The sequence below is a fragment of the Megalops cyprinoides genome, chromosome 6, assembly GCF_013368585.1.
Source record: "Megalops cyprinoides isolate fMegCyp1 chromosome 6, fMegCyp1.pri, whole genome shotgun sequence".
Taxonomy (NCBI): Eukaryota; Metazoa; Chordata; class Actinopteri; order Elopiformes; family Megalopidae; genus Megalops; species Megalops cyprinoides.
Genome location: NC_050588.1, coordinates 34,601,189 through 34,616,271, shown reverse-complemented (window position 1 = coordinate 34,616,271; position 15,083 = coordinate 34,601,189). Strand labels below are relative to the sequence as shown.

General features: G+C 38.6%; 1 protein-coding gene across 1 annotated transcript in view; it reads left to right on the top strand.

Moving 5' to 3' along the window:
• Positions 1-15,083, top strand: part of LOC118778853 (cadherin-22-like) — a 103,131-nt gene that overhangs the window by 38,887 nt on the left and 49,161 nt on the right. The window contains exon 7 of the mRNA XM_036530615.1: positions 3,890-4,026. Within this exon, the coding sequence (XP_036386508.1) occupies positions 3,890-4,026 (137 nt within the window). The remainder of the gene's footprint in view (positions 1-3,889; positions 4,027-15,083) is intronic.

Here is a 15,083-nt window from a genome sequence, read left to right as displayed (position 1 = left end):
ATGGATAATGGATAAAAAAACTGTAACCAATGTAAGCCACTCTGCTAAATGCCTGTGATGTAATGTAAAAGTGTATCCATTAAAGCTAAATGAGCAACAGTGCCAGACCAGGCTAACAGCACTCCCAGACCCGTAATTGTAAGCATAACATTATTCAAGCCCTACCACATATTAACTTGTGCAACTTGACTAGACAAGGGAAGCCAAGTATACTACCATACATCAGTCACTAGATCACAGAATCCAAAACACATTGCGATACCACACGTAAAATAAACAGAAAGTACTAGAAGTAATTGTAAAGTAACCTACCAATGTATCAGTATTGTTTATTTCAGGGTCTTTATATGGTCATGTAGTACAGAGAGGGGAAAAAACTCTAAGCTAATGTATAGAAATAATGGAGTCGTGGTGCCACAGTAACCTATTTAAATGTGTGGATAAATACAGTCAGTTTGATGAACCGTTGGAGCCGTACCCGGGCTGTTACGGATCTTTGACGCCGTCCACATGAGGTTATTATCCGCTGAACAGCTCAATAAGAGGGAGGCTGGCAAAAGTCAGCCCGTGGCCTGTGTTTAATCGCCACTTCCTGTGGGGGCCAAATGCCTCTCGCGTTAGCCGAGGATTGAGCGGGATACATATTATCTCGTTATAATTCTGTTATGGATGTGTCAGGCCAGGAAAGGGGAGAGGCACGTGCTGGTGGAAAGCACAGAGGCTTCAGTGTACTGTGGCCCCATTAACGTGCCCACTCATCTGTCTTACCATCATTACTGTGAACACTTCAACGGCTGTGGCCCCCCGAAAATTATTTACCCGCTTTTTTTGCGGTAACAAAAGTATCTGTTTACCAGAGCTGCTTTCTTAAAAACCAAGTTTGACACAGATTAATTGGGGTTGTGGGGGGGGTCTGTGTTTATGGCGGGGCCTGAAAGATTGTGTCCGGTTTAAATTAAATGCTAAGCATCTATTCTGCCTCGTAAGGAAGAAGAAAATCAGACAGTTTTGTGACATTGACAATTGCCATTGAATTCAATTCAATTGACATTGAAATTTTTTTAAAAAAACAAAAAAACATTCTGAACAATGAACAAATTTACCATTGCTGTTTTTTCCCTCTCAGACCCAAGTGAATGACTGAATAATATGAAATAAAAAGCTAACTTTGGCTAACATGTTTAACATTGTTGATCACCTGTAGTAAAATACTGAACCTTACACATTTGTAAGGCACTTACATCTTAATCAACATTTCCAGTTTTATGAAATGCAAGGAATGTTTTCTGTTCTGGTATCATTTACTTGATCCAGGGTCCGTATGGGGGTGACATCAGACATTATCAGATTTGTGACTACTAATCTGTAAATAGCTTTAATATGCTGTCTAGTGAGCTAAAATGACACACAAAACAAGACTAGACTAACAAAGTAAGTTTGTCAGTGAAGCTGATACACACCCTCATATTTTTTATTTTTTCCTTTTTTTTAAAATTATACATTGTTGTTGTTGTTACTGCTTCTACTGTTAATAATACTACCGCTTTCACTAGAAGTTGCAGTGGTAGGTGTAGTATAACACTTTAGTTAAGTAAGAGGCTATGTTTTTTTTTTTTTTTTTTTGCCAAAGCAGCTAGCTAGAAAGTCTTGCATAATGTTCATCTGCAAATGCAGTATCCTGTTAAAAGCTCTCTTTAACTTACACGCAGCAAATGAAATGGTTCACGAGTGGGTGCTTAGTGGCATGTTCTATTATCTGTTTTATGGCATGTGTAAATTACTGTGTGTGTTTAATTCATTCAAGTTTTCTCATATGAAAATAATTTTGTTCAAAGCATAAGGCTTATGCTTTGTTTGTGTCCTGCTTTCCTTACAGCCAGTGTCCCAGTGCCAGATGTCATGCACAGTCCTGCTTGTTCTCTTTTTAACCGGTTCCGTTTGAAGCTTTTTGTACTCATTTCATCTCGTTTCATTTTGCACCGGCTGTTTAGAAAAGTCTACAGAAAATCGAGATTTCAGTACTCTGATATGGTTAAAAAGAAATGTGAAGCACAGCACTACCACAGTGCCCCACACACACACACACACACACACAGACACACACACACACACACACACACACACACAGGCTGTGCAAATTACCTCCATTAAAAATGCATGAGGCTGAACAGAAAAGAGCTCCAGGTGTAATAAAGTACAGCGCAGTGGCTGGCTCGCTTTCCTGGCGGTGGGCCATGCCCATCGGTACCACTTTAATCATCTCTATTGGACTGAGCTAACCAAGCGCCTGCTGCCCACAGCCCCATCACTCACACACGCTAATGCCACGCAGATTCAACGGGCCACATACCAAGGGCAGAGGGCCCATTGGAATGCACACAGCTGCTTGAAATGTGCCACCGTGATTTGGACCAGGAGGATTAATATTATTGTTTTTTGTTGCCGTTGTTATTTTCAGAGCATCCGCAAATTGATCAACAATTTCCTCTCCTCCATGCCTCACATTACCTTAAAATTAAGCAATATTTCACATGTAATAGGTCTGCTCCCTCTGTTTATACAGTGGTTTTTTTTTAGCCAGCTGCTGAATAGGATTCAAAAAGTGTTAACTCTGTCTGCAGGCTCATTGTAATTCTGCAAACTTTTTTTCTGTACAGCAAAATTTTTTTCTGCAACATTTACTTTAAGCAGGCATTTTTAAAGGAATGAAGAAATAATCATTAGTATAATTACATTACATTCCATTCATTTTTTGTAATACAAACAAATCTAGTGTAATAATTAGCATAGCCTGATAATTAGTTTTCTATTAGTTGTGAATTTGATGTTCAACTCATATTCACATTATTGTGTACATGCTACACACAATATGTAATTGGTTGCATGTGAAGGACAAACAGACTTTGGTACTGTAGGCTTATTTGAGAAGACCTAAGTCAGCCATTGAGTGCAGTATTCTTGTTTTTTCTAGATGTTTCTTTCCCTTGTAAAGCATACTAATTTCCCCAGTAATCTTTGATTTGACTTGCAAACAAAAAAATCCAGTTACAGAGGTTTATTGATTTGCTGCATTTAGAGTGAATTACATTATGAAATACCACTAATGTTATCAGTATAACAGTATACCACCAATAGAAGCACCGTCTTGGGAACGGGCCTATTGCAGTGTAATGTAATGTAATGGCAGTAATGTAATGGCAGTACATACAGTAGGGTTATGGTTGATTGAGAGACCCCTGTCACCCCATCACAGGTAAAGATGTTGAAACAACCTTTGGCAACTTTAGAATATAACAAACATTAATAATAAAAAAAACAACATTTTAAAACTTTTAGTGGTTTAGAGGCCTCCTTGAAATGACCATGGTGGCTACCACAAATTTAGAATAAATGGAAGCTCTTTGTGAAAGTGAAATGGAGCTCTTCGGGAACCTTCCCCTGACCACTTCTAATGTGCCTCTGTAAACTGGAAATGTATTAGTTTCTGTCTGAGTGCTGTATGAAATATTAATTTCATGTTTGCAGGGGTCTCTCCTTTAGCCACTGTGTCAGTTGGCCGGGAAGCTCTTTTTCCACAGAACATTAGGGAAGCAGAAACTGTGACAGTTTTCAGATACCAGCTAAATGCTTAATTATATTGTATTCATTCTTTACTTGGCTCATCATTTTCTTTTAGAATCGTCCATTTGCAAGACATATTTTGGTGGGCATGTGTCGCTAGGCTTCCATTTTAGGACATCCCCTGAGCCTCGGCCTGAACCGAACCACAATCCTCAGCCCTTTTTTTTTTGGGGAGAAAAAAATCTGACTTTTGCCTCAGTGCAGTTATCAGTTCTGGCAGCCAGACCGGGTAGAGCTCAGTATGATAATGTACTGTGTTTTCCATTAGGTACTCTATTGACCGAGGCACTGATCAAGAGAAGATCTTCAACATCGATACAGTGACAGGAGCCATCACCCTGGGAAAGATCCTGGACAGAGAGACCGCAGGCTGGCACAACATCACCGTGACAGCAGTGGAAGCAGGTATATTCTCTTATTCCTGAAACGCTGTCATTAGGCTGGTACTCTGATGTTCACACCGCCCCAAGGCCAAATAAAAATAATCAAGGCTATCGCACCTTCCATGGCTTGCGCTATTTCTCTGAGAGAGAAAAAAAAAAGAAGCTCAATTTTATCATCAATTTCCTCTCCAAGGTTTTATCCATTATGAATGGAACAATAAAACTCTTCCGGGGTCATTTGTACAGAAGCCTCAAGCTCCCTGATATCGATGATGAATGGCTGTTGCTGTTTACTGTTCGTTGTGTAGTGAGTTTAGTTGGATACAGTTCCAATGGAAAAATAATAGATGCAAAATCATTCTGCCAAGCTCATACATTTTGTTTAGCTTGGCTGGACAGGGCTTAATTAGTGTGAAAGAAAGTAAAGGCACCTCATTAACTGCTTGTTAATGAGCAGGCTATTGTGTGGAAGACTGGGGGTCGCTTAAGTGTCATTTTCTAAATGTTTCCATGGTTCGTATTGTGTCCGCATGCTCGGCACTGCAAAAGATTCTTTGTTTTCCTGTGTAAATATATGGTGCTGGTTAGAAGGTCAGACTCTAATCCAGGGAGAGTAATGGTCTGGCTATTGCAGAGGAAAAGCAACAGAAAAGATTGCTTCAAATGCCATGAAGTAAACGTGCAATTTCCGCATAGTTTTTAGGATAAATATGTGCCCATGTTTTGACATTTATACGAGCCACTTCGACAGACTACTTATGCAAATTTGGTAAGCTGCCATTTACTAAATTATTTATTCAAAATACATGGTTTAGCACGTTAGGTGTCTGTTGTGTCCGGATCATGTGGAATTGACATGCATCTGCATCGGGGTGTGGTGGTTGGAGTGATTCTATTTTGCTTCAAGATCATTCTCCCAGTGTGATTCACGATTCTTCCAACATTGCCTAAATGCAAGCAATTATCCTCATCAGTAAGTGTCAGTACTATGATTTGTGTAACATTTCATCTTCATCACTCTACAGTAGTTTTGTTTTTGGTATAAATCATTTTTAAAACAATATTCTTTGTTCTGTTTAATCCTATTTGGTCCATAGACTGCTGTGCATAACGTCTGCATCTGCATTATTTATTTTGCATTTATGGTGGATTTCATGAGTTTGGAGTTTGACTACTATAAAATACATGCATGCTACTGTATCTACCTGGAGTTCAATTCTGTGATTTGCATTACATTTCACTTTGTTTTTTTAATACCATCATTCATGCATTCTTCAGTCATTGGCTGACAGACTATACTTAAACCATCATGCGCATTTTTCATGTTCAGGTTCATATATTGTCTTTGTGCATATTTATTTCTTTCAATGTGGTGAACTTGTCCATTACTTCCCTTTAAATGTGCTAGTTGTGTAGGCAGTAGGTTTCTGGCATGTCAAGTCATCATAAGTATATGTTCACAATATAATTGGGGGCATATATTCATAACCTAATAAATCTATAATAAATGTAAATCTTTAATTATAATAGATCATTTATGAACCTTTGAAAAAAAATAAAGGCTTCAATTAAAAACATTGATATCGATTTCTATATACAGACAGTATTGCAGCTTACATTCAGACAAATAATATGCATAAACCTCATACTGTCAATACATCTGCCAATAACAACAGTTGCCTGGCATTTACATTGAAACACTTCCTTGCAAAATTCTTCTGTGCGCATCTTCCACCATGATAACCACCTGTATAGCAGAAAACACATACTAACACTTGTAATTGATGCCATTAAAAATATGAGCGTGTATGACGCACTGACATCTAGCTGATTAAGGGCCACAGTTCATAAAGCATTACTTGACAGAGTCTACTGTTCGTGTATTAGACACAGTTCAGATGAGGAAGGCACGGCCTTCCCTGCTTCAGTGCAGACCGTATGAGAGGCTTCATGGATATGTAATCATATAAATAATCATCTAATGTTTATGCAAATGCATTGCAGTCGAAAAACATCAACAACAACAACATCAAGAAAAACAGAGTTAATGCATCACAGGATGTAATGATATTTATCAAAATACTGATATGCATCATCGATCTTTGCATGTTGGTCTTTTTCTTGTGCTTTTCAAAACCAGATGTGTACCTGAGAGGAGATTTCTCAGGCATCAAAACACTTCGATCTGTTCAGCTGTTGGCTATAACCCTGTTTACACTTGGCTTTAAAATGCATGTTGGGTGATTGGATCACAAGTGGACAGCGCTAAATACAAGTGTAAATCACCACCAAAACGTATTGTGATCCGATCACTCAAACCACTTGCCGAGGTGGTCTAGGATGCATTTGACCACATATCTTTTGTAGTGTAAACGCTAATGCATCCTGATGCGTCCCTGACAAGGACGTAACAGGAAAATACGTCATCAATGCATCTCACTCTTAGGGGTCTTGTGACTATCACAGCGGCAGCGAAAACCACTGCTTTCCTAACATTCTTCCTTTTTCGGCTTGTCCTGCGCTCTTTTGCAAGTCGCAAATGACTTTGTCCTGCCAGTCTCAACAGTTGGAATAGCCCGTACATGTATATTAGTACTTGAAACATTTTTTTGTTATCTTAGCTAGCCCGTGCTAAACAAATCTGGCCCTTTGACCTTCTAGCGGAAGTGATGTAAGCAGTAACGAAATCTGAACTCAAGTGGTCAGTTGGACACCTTGGAGACGCATGATAGACACAGGTGTAAACAGCAATGTGTCTCAGCTGTCCACTTGTGATCCGATCACCCAAGACACATTTTAAAACCAAGTGTAAACAGGGCCTATGTCTAATTAACATGAAATAACATGTGTGTGCTTTGTGTCTGTGTGTGTGTGTGTGTGTGTGTGTGTGTGTGTATATGTGAGTGTGTATACGCCAACATCATGATAATGTTCTTGACCTGAGGAGATAAATTAACAAAAAAACTGCTTGATAAGTCAAAAGTAGGCAAAATGGCAGGAAGTAATGGCACAGCAGAAATCCCCCTTTGAAGAGGAGGTGATGTGATGACACAGCAGACACAGGCTGCAGAAACGCATGCGTGCACACACACACACACACACACACACACACACACACACACACACACACACACACACACACACACACACACACACACAATTGAACAAAAATAATTGATATTAAAATAACGAGTTGAATTTCTTCTGGATCACCTGAGGTTCCATTCCAAACTGCCAATGTGCCCCTCCGCAGTTTACCTGTATCCCCTGAAGAATTGCTGCTTCTGTTTTTCCAAAGGCATTAATGGCATCCCATCAATAGGACACCCACAAGCTCTATTACAAGCTGTCTTTGGTGCACCTCCACAGGTCATGCCATCTTATTTTAACTCATTTACTGTTCTTTTTTTTGTTTTCACCTATTGATTTGATGTTATCAGTAATTGCTTGCCAAACGTTGTTTCTCCGGACTGCAATTTATCACGGGAGGTGTCTAATTGAAGCTTGGTGATGGAATGTTTCTATAGGTAGTTTACGGCTAGTGGCATCTGTATGGTCACTGTGAGTAAACACCCGTGTAACAGTGAAGTTATTAACATGTACAATCTCAGCCCAAACACTGAGACTGACATAAACATCCAAAAATTAGTTCCTTCAAAGGAGCCAGTGTGTTTCAGTGTTTATTACAGTGTATTTTTGTATCATAATAATGAGAGTTTTTTTTTTCCTTGATATAGACTTATATTTTTCTTGTGTGACACTGATTGTTGGGTGGATAGCATGGTGACCTATTCAAGCAGTCGCCAGCCTCGAAGTGTTATGGTGTGTGTTTATCTTAAAGATGTTATGTCTGGCTCCTTGGTGAGTGCTAACAACCTGATCAGTCAGCATGGCATGCCCATTCCCCCCCTTCCGCCTAGAAATAGAACACCAAAATGGCTGTGTCGACACAAAACCCAAACGACGAACAATACCATTTTGTAACTTTACATTTCCTCCAAAAACAATACTGGTGAGAGAAACTAAAGGGTTTTTATTTTCCTGGAGAATTTTATTTATTCAGACTGGATCAGCTCCTCTGCCGCCTGACTGTGAGACTGTAATTATGATGATATGAATTATGATGGTGTTTGCCCTTCTTTATGCCCCGCGCTGTGTTTTTCATGTAAAGTGACCATTTTTAGACGGATGCATTTGGCAGGTAATCAAAATTCCTCTTTTACCTCATCACCTAAAAAAAAAAAAAAAAAAAAAAATCACAGAGAAGGCAAAATGTAAATAGTAACTTGCATCATAATGCACTTTGAATGTTGCATTTGATTGTTGCATTTGCAAAGTATTTAGGTCTGAGCCCACTTAATAGAACTGGGAAAAGCAATACGCAGGAGTGAAGTACAGGCATTTTTAAAGCTTGAAGTCATTTGGTGGTCTATTCATTGAAAATGCTGTGTTTTCAACTCGTGAGTTAGAGTGGCACTGGGTCTGACCTTTTTAAGTCTCCTCACTAATCTATGAGTTAGTTCACGGAGCCCGGACATCAGTCCAATTAGAGGAATGGTACATTTGCTTTCTGGGGGATGGGAGGGAGGATTTCTGCCAAATAGGGACCTAAATTGTGAGTATTTATGTCAGAAGAATAAGTGTTGCTCCCCCCATCATTGGTTCTGCTGGGCCTGCTGCTAAGCCCTGTCACTTTTGGAAGAATCCCACAGAATTTCCAACTCTTATGGTGGTACCTCCAATACAGCCTTACAAACAATGGGTTTGTTATTGTTTTATGGGCCAGGCTAACAAAATGGTGTTGACTACCCCAGGAATTACAAATTCTACAATACAGTGTCATTTAATCATACTGTATAAACAGGTGCACTTACACATTGCAGACCCTTGCTCCACTGAGTTAACTCCATGATAGTATCAATGGTAGTTTTGCTAACACCAAGCTTCTCTACAACACATATGTTAGAGGTGGATCATAATCAAACAACAGATCCCTGTGCAAAATAACACTAACATTGAATAGGATTATGAAATGGTCTCTATTTTTTGTGTGAAATGTTGAAATGAAATCCACCATCTGTTTCTGAAATGTAGTCACATACTGTGCAGACAGCGACTGACTGAACCAAATGCTACCTTCACAAGAAAATGTCTTACTTTCAGACTGAAACTGAGCACAGACAGTTTCCTCATTTCTAAACACTAGCCAATGCTGTGGAATGGTCTTTAAACTATTTGATTTCTTTGTTTCAAGTGATGACATGGAGACAATTGAAATATAAGGAAGCTGAAAAAACAACAGCATTTCATTCCATTGAGGAAAAACAATATCTTTCTGAACAATTTGAAAAGAATAAAGGAAAGCAATTCAGACAGAAAACATCAACGGGGAGCCATATCAAACAAATGCTTTATGGGTAACACAGTGAATAACAAATGAAATAGTTTTAAAGAGAGGATGATTCTATACATTCATTTAGGAGTATAGAGTGGGAGGCCATCAGTAAAATGCCTTGACTAATGACAAGTATTTTAGAAGAGTTGCTGAAAGTGGAGACTGGTGAGGCAGAAAATGCTTTGCATTTGCAACCAGATTGACTTGAACTCATTTCCTATTTTGGTTGTCAGCTGCAAGGTAACTTATAATAAATAGTGCCATGGATTCTTGGGCACAAATTCATTACTCTTTAAATTAAAATTACTAAAAAAAAAGTAATCAAATATTACTATCAAATGTGCTAATATGCAATAACGGTACAGCTGAAGGGATGGTATCCATTTATTATTAATGAATAATAGTTTACCAAAAAAGTAAAGTGTTGGTCAGTTGGCACATGTAAGTATATGATATTGCAAAAATGCTTTGCTGCAGTGCAGCCACTTCTGATTTATGCAATAATAAATATAAATCCATACCTTCATTAATACTAACATCATGCCACATTATGCTGTAGGTGAAGCAAACCTTACAGTTCTCTTTTAATTAACTGATATTAATAGCCAAAAGCCTGGAATGGGGAAAAAAGGCATTTAAAAAAAGTAACATCTCAGAATTCTTTTTGCAGCGACAAAGGTTATGATGATAAGCGTCACTGTTGGGTATCTGATATTGTCGTGCGGAGACTGAAAAACAGTTGAACAAATCAGTTGAACGAATGATGAATATGCCAGGGTCTGCCAAGGTGCGTTTAACAGCTGGCCAAGATGTCACTGCCATGTTTGCGATAAAAGTCTGTGACGATCAGTAATGGATGAGTGTCTGACCGTGAAACCCTTTCTCGGGCGAGGATGGCGGAATAACAACGAGGCTAGCGGTTTGGAATATGCATGTTGTCACAGAGAGGAACACACAGCCCTACAGGCAAATGTCTCATATTCCTCCCTTGGGTGAAACTCTTAGTGTGGCTGCTCTCCAGTGTGCCAGGTCCCCTTGGCTATTTTACACCCCACCCCCCCCCCCCCCCAACACACACACACATGCGTGAGCTCAATTACCAGAGAGCAAATTACATAACAACAAAGACCTGTTGGTCTCTGGAGGATAGAGAGAAAAGAGAGATTTTAGTTAAGTATGCTCTGTATCATGGGCACGAGCAGGCATTCCACCCGCACAGCCAACAGAGGCAGGGCTATCCTGCCTCTGACATTACCCCCACTCTAAATCCTCAGTGCCACATGGGGTGCCACCCACTCATGGCTAATTTATATACTAATATAAACTGGCAAGGAATCAATTTTCAGCTGTTTTGAGCTGTATCTATCATTATTTTAATTGAAGTAGTGGTTTAAGTTGCTGTTGTTACCAGTTTACTCTTACTAGCAAAAATAGTTGCAGTGGTTTAGGTGAAATCAGTGTGCTTTTCACACTGATCAGCAAATAAGGTCTTTTCATTATAAACATGGTCATCAAAATATATTAGCCTTACATTTTCATATAGGCCTAAGTGATATAATTTCTTATAATTTTGCACTCGGAAGTACTGTGTTTATCCATATAATATGGCCAAATTTATAATGTCAGTGAGACATGAGGACCTCTGTATAAGGAAAGTAACACTTGGTCAAGTCAGAGAATGCTGCTATCCTTTCCTCCACCTGCAGGGTTTTTTTTTTTCTTTTTTTTGCTGTATAGCTATTTCAGTGGGGGTGATCTGTTCTGGGATTGCCTATCTGCTGTGGTATCCAGAGGTGTCATCTGTCCTCATTTCTCTCCACCCATCTGCTGCATTTGACACAGTAGACTATTAGGTCCTCTTGGCCACCCTTGCCGAACTGACAACTGAGGCAGTACCCATGCACAAGTGGTTTTTCATCTCTCAGCATTCCTGCTGGGTGCCATGACATGAGTCTATCCTGAAGCCTTTCCACTGTAGTCCCTCAGGGGTCCCTCAATGGTCCCTTCCTCTTCTCCCTTAACACAAAATCTCCTGGCTTGGTCATTTGCTTCCACAGCTACTCCTATCATTGCTATGCAGAGGATATACAACAGTTTTGTTATTATTTTACCATATTGTGTCATTTTATGCCAGGTTAAGAAAATGTTGAGCATTGTAACAATATTGCTAATTAGTTATACAATTTTTTTTTTTTTTTTTTTTACCAATTTTGTAATCTAATTCTTGGAGTCGTACAACTCATCTATCTGCCAATTACATTGGATTAGTATTCTCCCTTACCCAAGTTATTGCTGCCTTTCACACCTTATTGCTTTAGCAACGGTGTTGCATGATGCCATGATGCAGTGGTGTTACCTTGATGTGCACAGCTACATCAGTACATAGCAAGCTATCTAGTCATTTCAGCCATGTTGAAAAAAATGTCCAAGGAAAGCAGTCAGGAAACTCAGAAATACGAACCTCTCGGCAAAGTTCAGGGCAGATTAGTATCCAAGTTAGTGCACAACAATACAAAACAAAGTTAATTGTTTTGTATTGCCAATTATTGCCAACCAAAGGTTGGCAATAATAACGTAGATTTAATTCCGCAGTACATTTGTTTGCAATTATTGCTGTTATATGAATTTGGCTACTTAATATAACTAGGTGGGAGTGTAGAGTAGTGGTAAGGAGCAGGCCGTGTATCCAAAAGGTGGCTGTTTCAGTTCACCACTGGGGCACTGTTTCTGTACCCTTGGGCAAGGTACTTGCCACAGTTCAGTAAATATCCAGCTGTATAAATGGATAAAATTTTAACCTGTGTAAGTTTCTCTGGATAAGAACATGTGCTAAATGACAACAATGTAATGTAATGTTGTTCACTGATATACTGCAAGTGCACATGAAATACCGTTTACTGTTTTGCTGTCATACGCTGCCTGTCACTGAAACATTCTCAAGTCTTGTGTTATGAAAATATATTTTAGCCTAATAAATTCTATGTTTTGTTCAGATTAATGACAAGAATCACACATCTCATTAATTTGAGTGAACTACTTAAGTCTGCCTCTGCTCTAACATACATACATACATGCATGTATATGTACATGTATATTTATATATGATGACCTCTAACACATCCCTGTAAACACCTCAGCGTCATTATACAATCGTGCCCTCAAAGAAGACCTCAATTCTAAAGTCATGATTATGTACATGAGAAGACCAGGATGTCAACATTTGTGTGAGTTTGTGAGTTTCTCAGTCACACCAAAGAGCGCCTCACAGGAGGTTTTTATTTATTTTTTTTTTTGGTCTGTCTACTCCAGCACCTGTTTGCACCTCTAAAATTGAGTTTCTGAACTTCCAGTCACACAGGTGAAATGTGTAAAAATGAACCCCATCTGAGTAAATTATACGTAGCTTACCGTAGAACTGACTATGTATATTCCCAGGCTTCCATTCAATCTCCATACAATTACACATCTTACAGTGAATTCTGAGGAGGTAATGCCCTGTAAAATAGTCCATTGTGTGCTACTTACTTCCTGTCAGCTTTGTTTGAGTACATTAAAAATTGAGATTGCACCTGGGCAGAATTGCATTTTTTTTTTCTCTTTTTGACATCAGTGGACGTTAGTCAGTTATCAGAGTGCCTTTCATGAAAAGAATTGAGTCACTTTACAATGGCTAATAGTTATGTCATTGAGGAGTTCTTTGAAGAGGACAATCTAGTAATCAATTTAAAGAAAACAGAACTGCAGCTGAAATGACAGTGATAGCAGGATTGGCCTGAAAGTCATTCCTTCTTTTTTTTTAAAAAAGTGAATACTTTAGCAGGAGTTCAGTGCATACAGATTTTTTTTATTGCATAAATACAAATTATGAACACATACTGAACGGGTTGATGAACATCAAGCCAAAATTACAAACAGAATAAGCATATTTATATTATTAAATTGTCTTAAATCAGGTGACACTTTCGAGGCTTCATAGGAAAGTAAGTATGAACAGTAAGTGAGTATGTAAGTGAGTACAATGTTTTACTTACTCACATGTGGCTGTGGTAAGTGTAATCCACACTTTTAAACAGCAATACACTTTTATGAAACAATCTACCTTTTTCACTTTGTTGAACTTAATGTGTTGAATAAAAGCCAGCCTATGAGGAAAATTTTAAGGGTATTACACAACTAAGGAAGTCTGAAATTAATGTTGAACCACACAGCTGGTCATTCAGAGAGAGAGATTATAGAATGCCTTGAGAAAGAAAGGGAAAAAATGGTATTTAAAATTAATAGAAAGCGATCAAGAATAGTTTAAGAAATCATTTTTGTCAACAAATGACAATTTCCTGCATCTCTCAGACTGTTCAATCTAACCCCTTCCTGTCCAGCTCCAGTTCTGAGAAAGTGTTGACTTCCCATGTCAGCAACGGAAACACCGCTGCTGTTTTATGTTTGTTTCTCTCTAATTATTCCTCATGATAATAAAAGATATTACAAAGATTTAACTGGAAACCCACTAAGATACAGCTCTCCTCCAAATGTGCTATTGTGATGCCTTAGCTGACGTAGACTTGAGTTGTATAGATATAAAGAAGATAGCAAAAAAGTATTATATGAATGTCATGGGCATAGTTAGACTTTTTAAGTAGGGTGTGCGATGGAACTGTGGGGAAAAAAAAGAAAATACTTGAAGCTATGATAGCCAGCCAACATCGTAGCGCTCTGTGATGTGAAAGGTCACCACATAGCATTTGCATTTTTGAAAATCCCAAAAAAATTCAAACATTGGCCAGATCAATCCAATAAGATCTGGGTCTTCACCACTGAGTAAGATATCACAACAGCTGCAGCCAGACTCACTGGATACAGCAACAGTCTACAGGCTCAAAAGAGTATGCAATATGTTTAGTTTGTAAAGTTGCTTTAGAGTTATTACATTACTGCTTGTTTAATGGACATTTCACTTTCAGCTTGACTCATTTGGGCACCTGCCTGGATCTTCATATTGGGGATATAGGGGCAGATTCAATTGGTCCTTAAGGTTTTCAAAACTTTCAAGTATGCGTCACAAAAAATTAAATACCAGTCAAAGTTAGACGTTTTTCATACTGGCATTGATGTTCAACTTGGCTCTTGACTGACATGAGTGATCATGACTGGTAGGCTAGCAAACCAGCATGCTCTCTCTGGTGTGTTCAACAAGGCAAATGCTTTGTGACAGACTGACAGCTATAACCTACATGTATGCAGAATATTTATTTTCAGGTGAGAAAAACGTAAAAAAATGTCATCATTGTGGCCAAGTGTCATTTTAATACTTTAGCTAAAAAAGTAGCGCTTTTTTGCCTTACCTACAATTCATCTGAGTTCACATTTGCAACATTAGGAAGGACTTGCCTTGTTGAATACAACCAGCACACACAACCCCACATTGTCCAAGGTACCACACTTGTATGCAGGTGTGGTATGCAGAGTAGCAAGCATATTGTTGATAGTTTATGACCTACATAGGAGAAATTGTGTCTATTCATTATTTGTTTCCATTACATATATTTCATGGTTGTTTATATTGTATATGATTGTATATATTTCATGTTGTGAACTAACCACTTCATAGGATCTGTACAGCCCCATGAAAACTTCTGAAAGTTTTTGCTGATTAATTATCCAGAGATGGTGAAGAACTCAACCTTCAA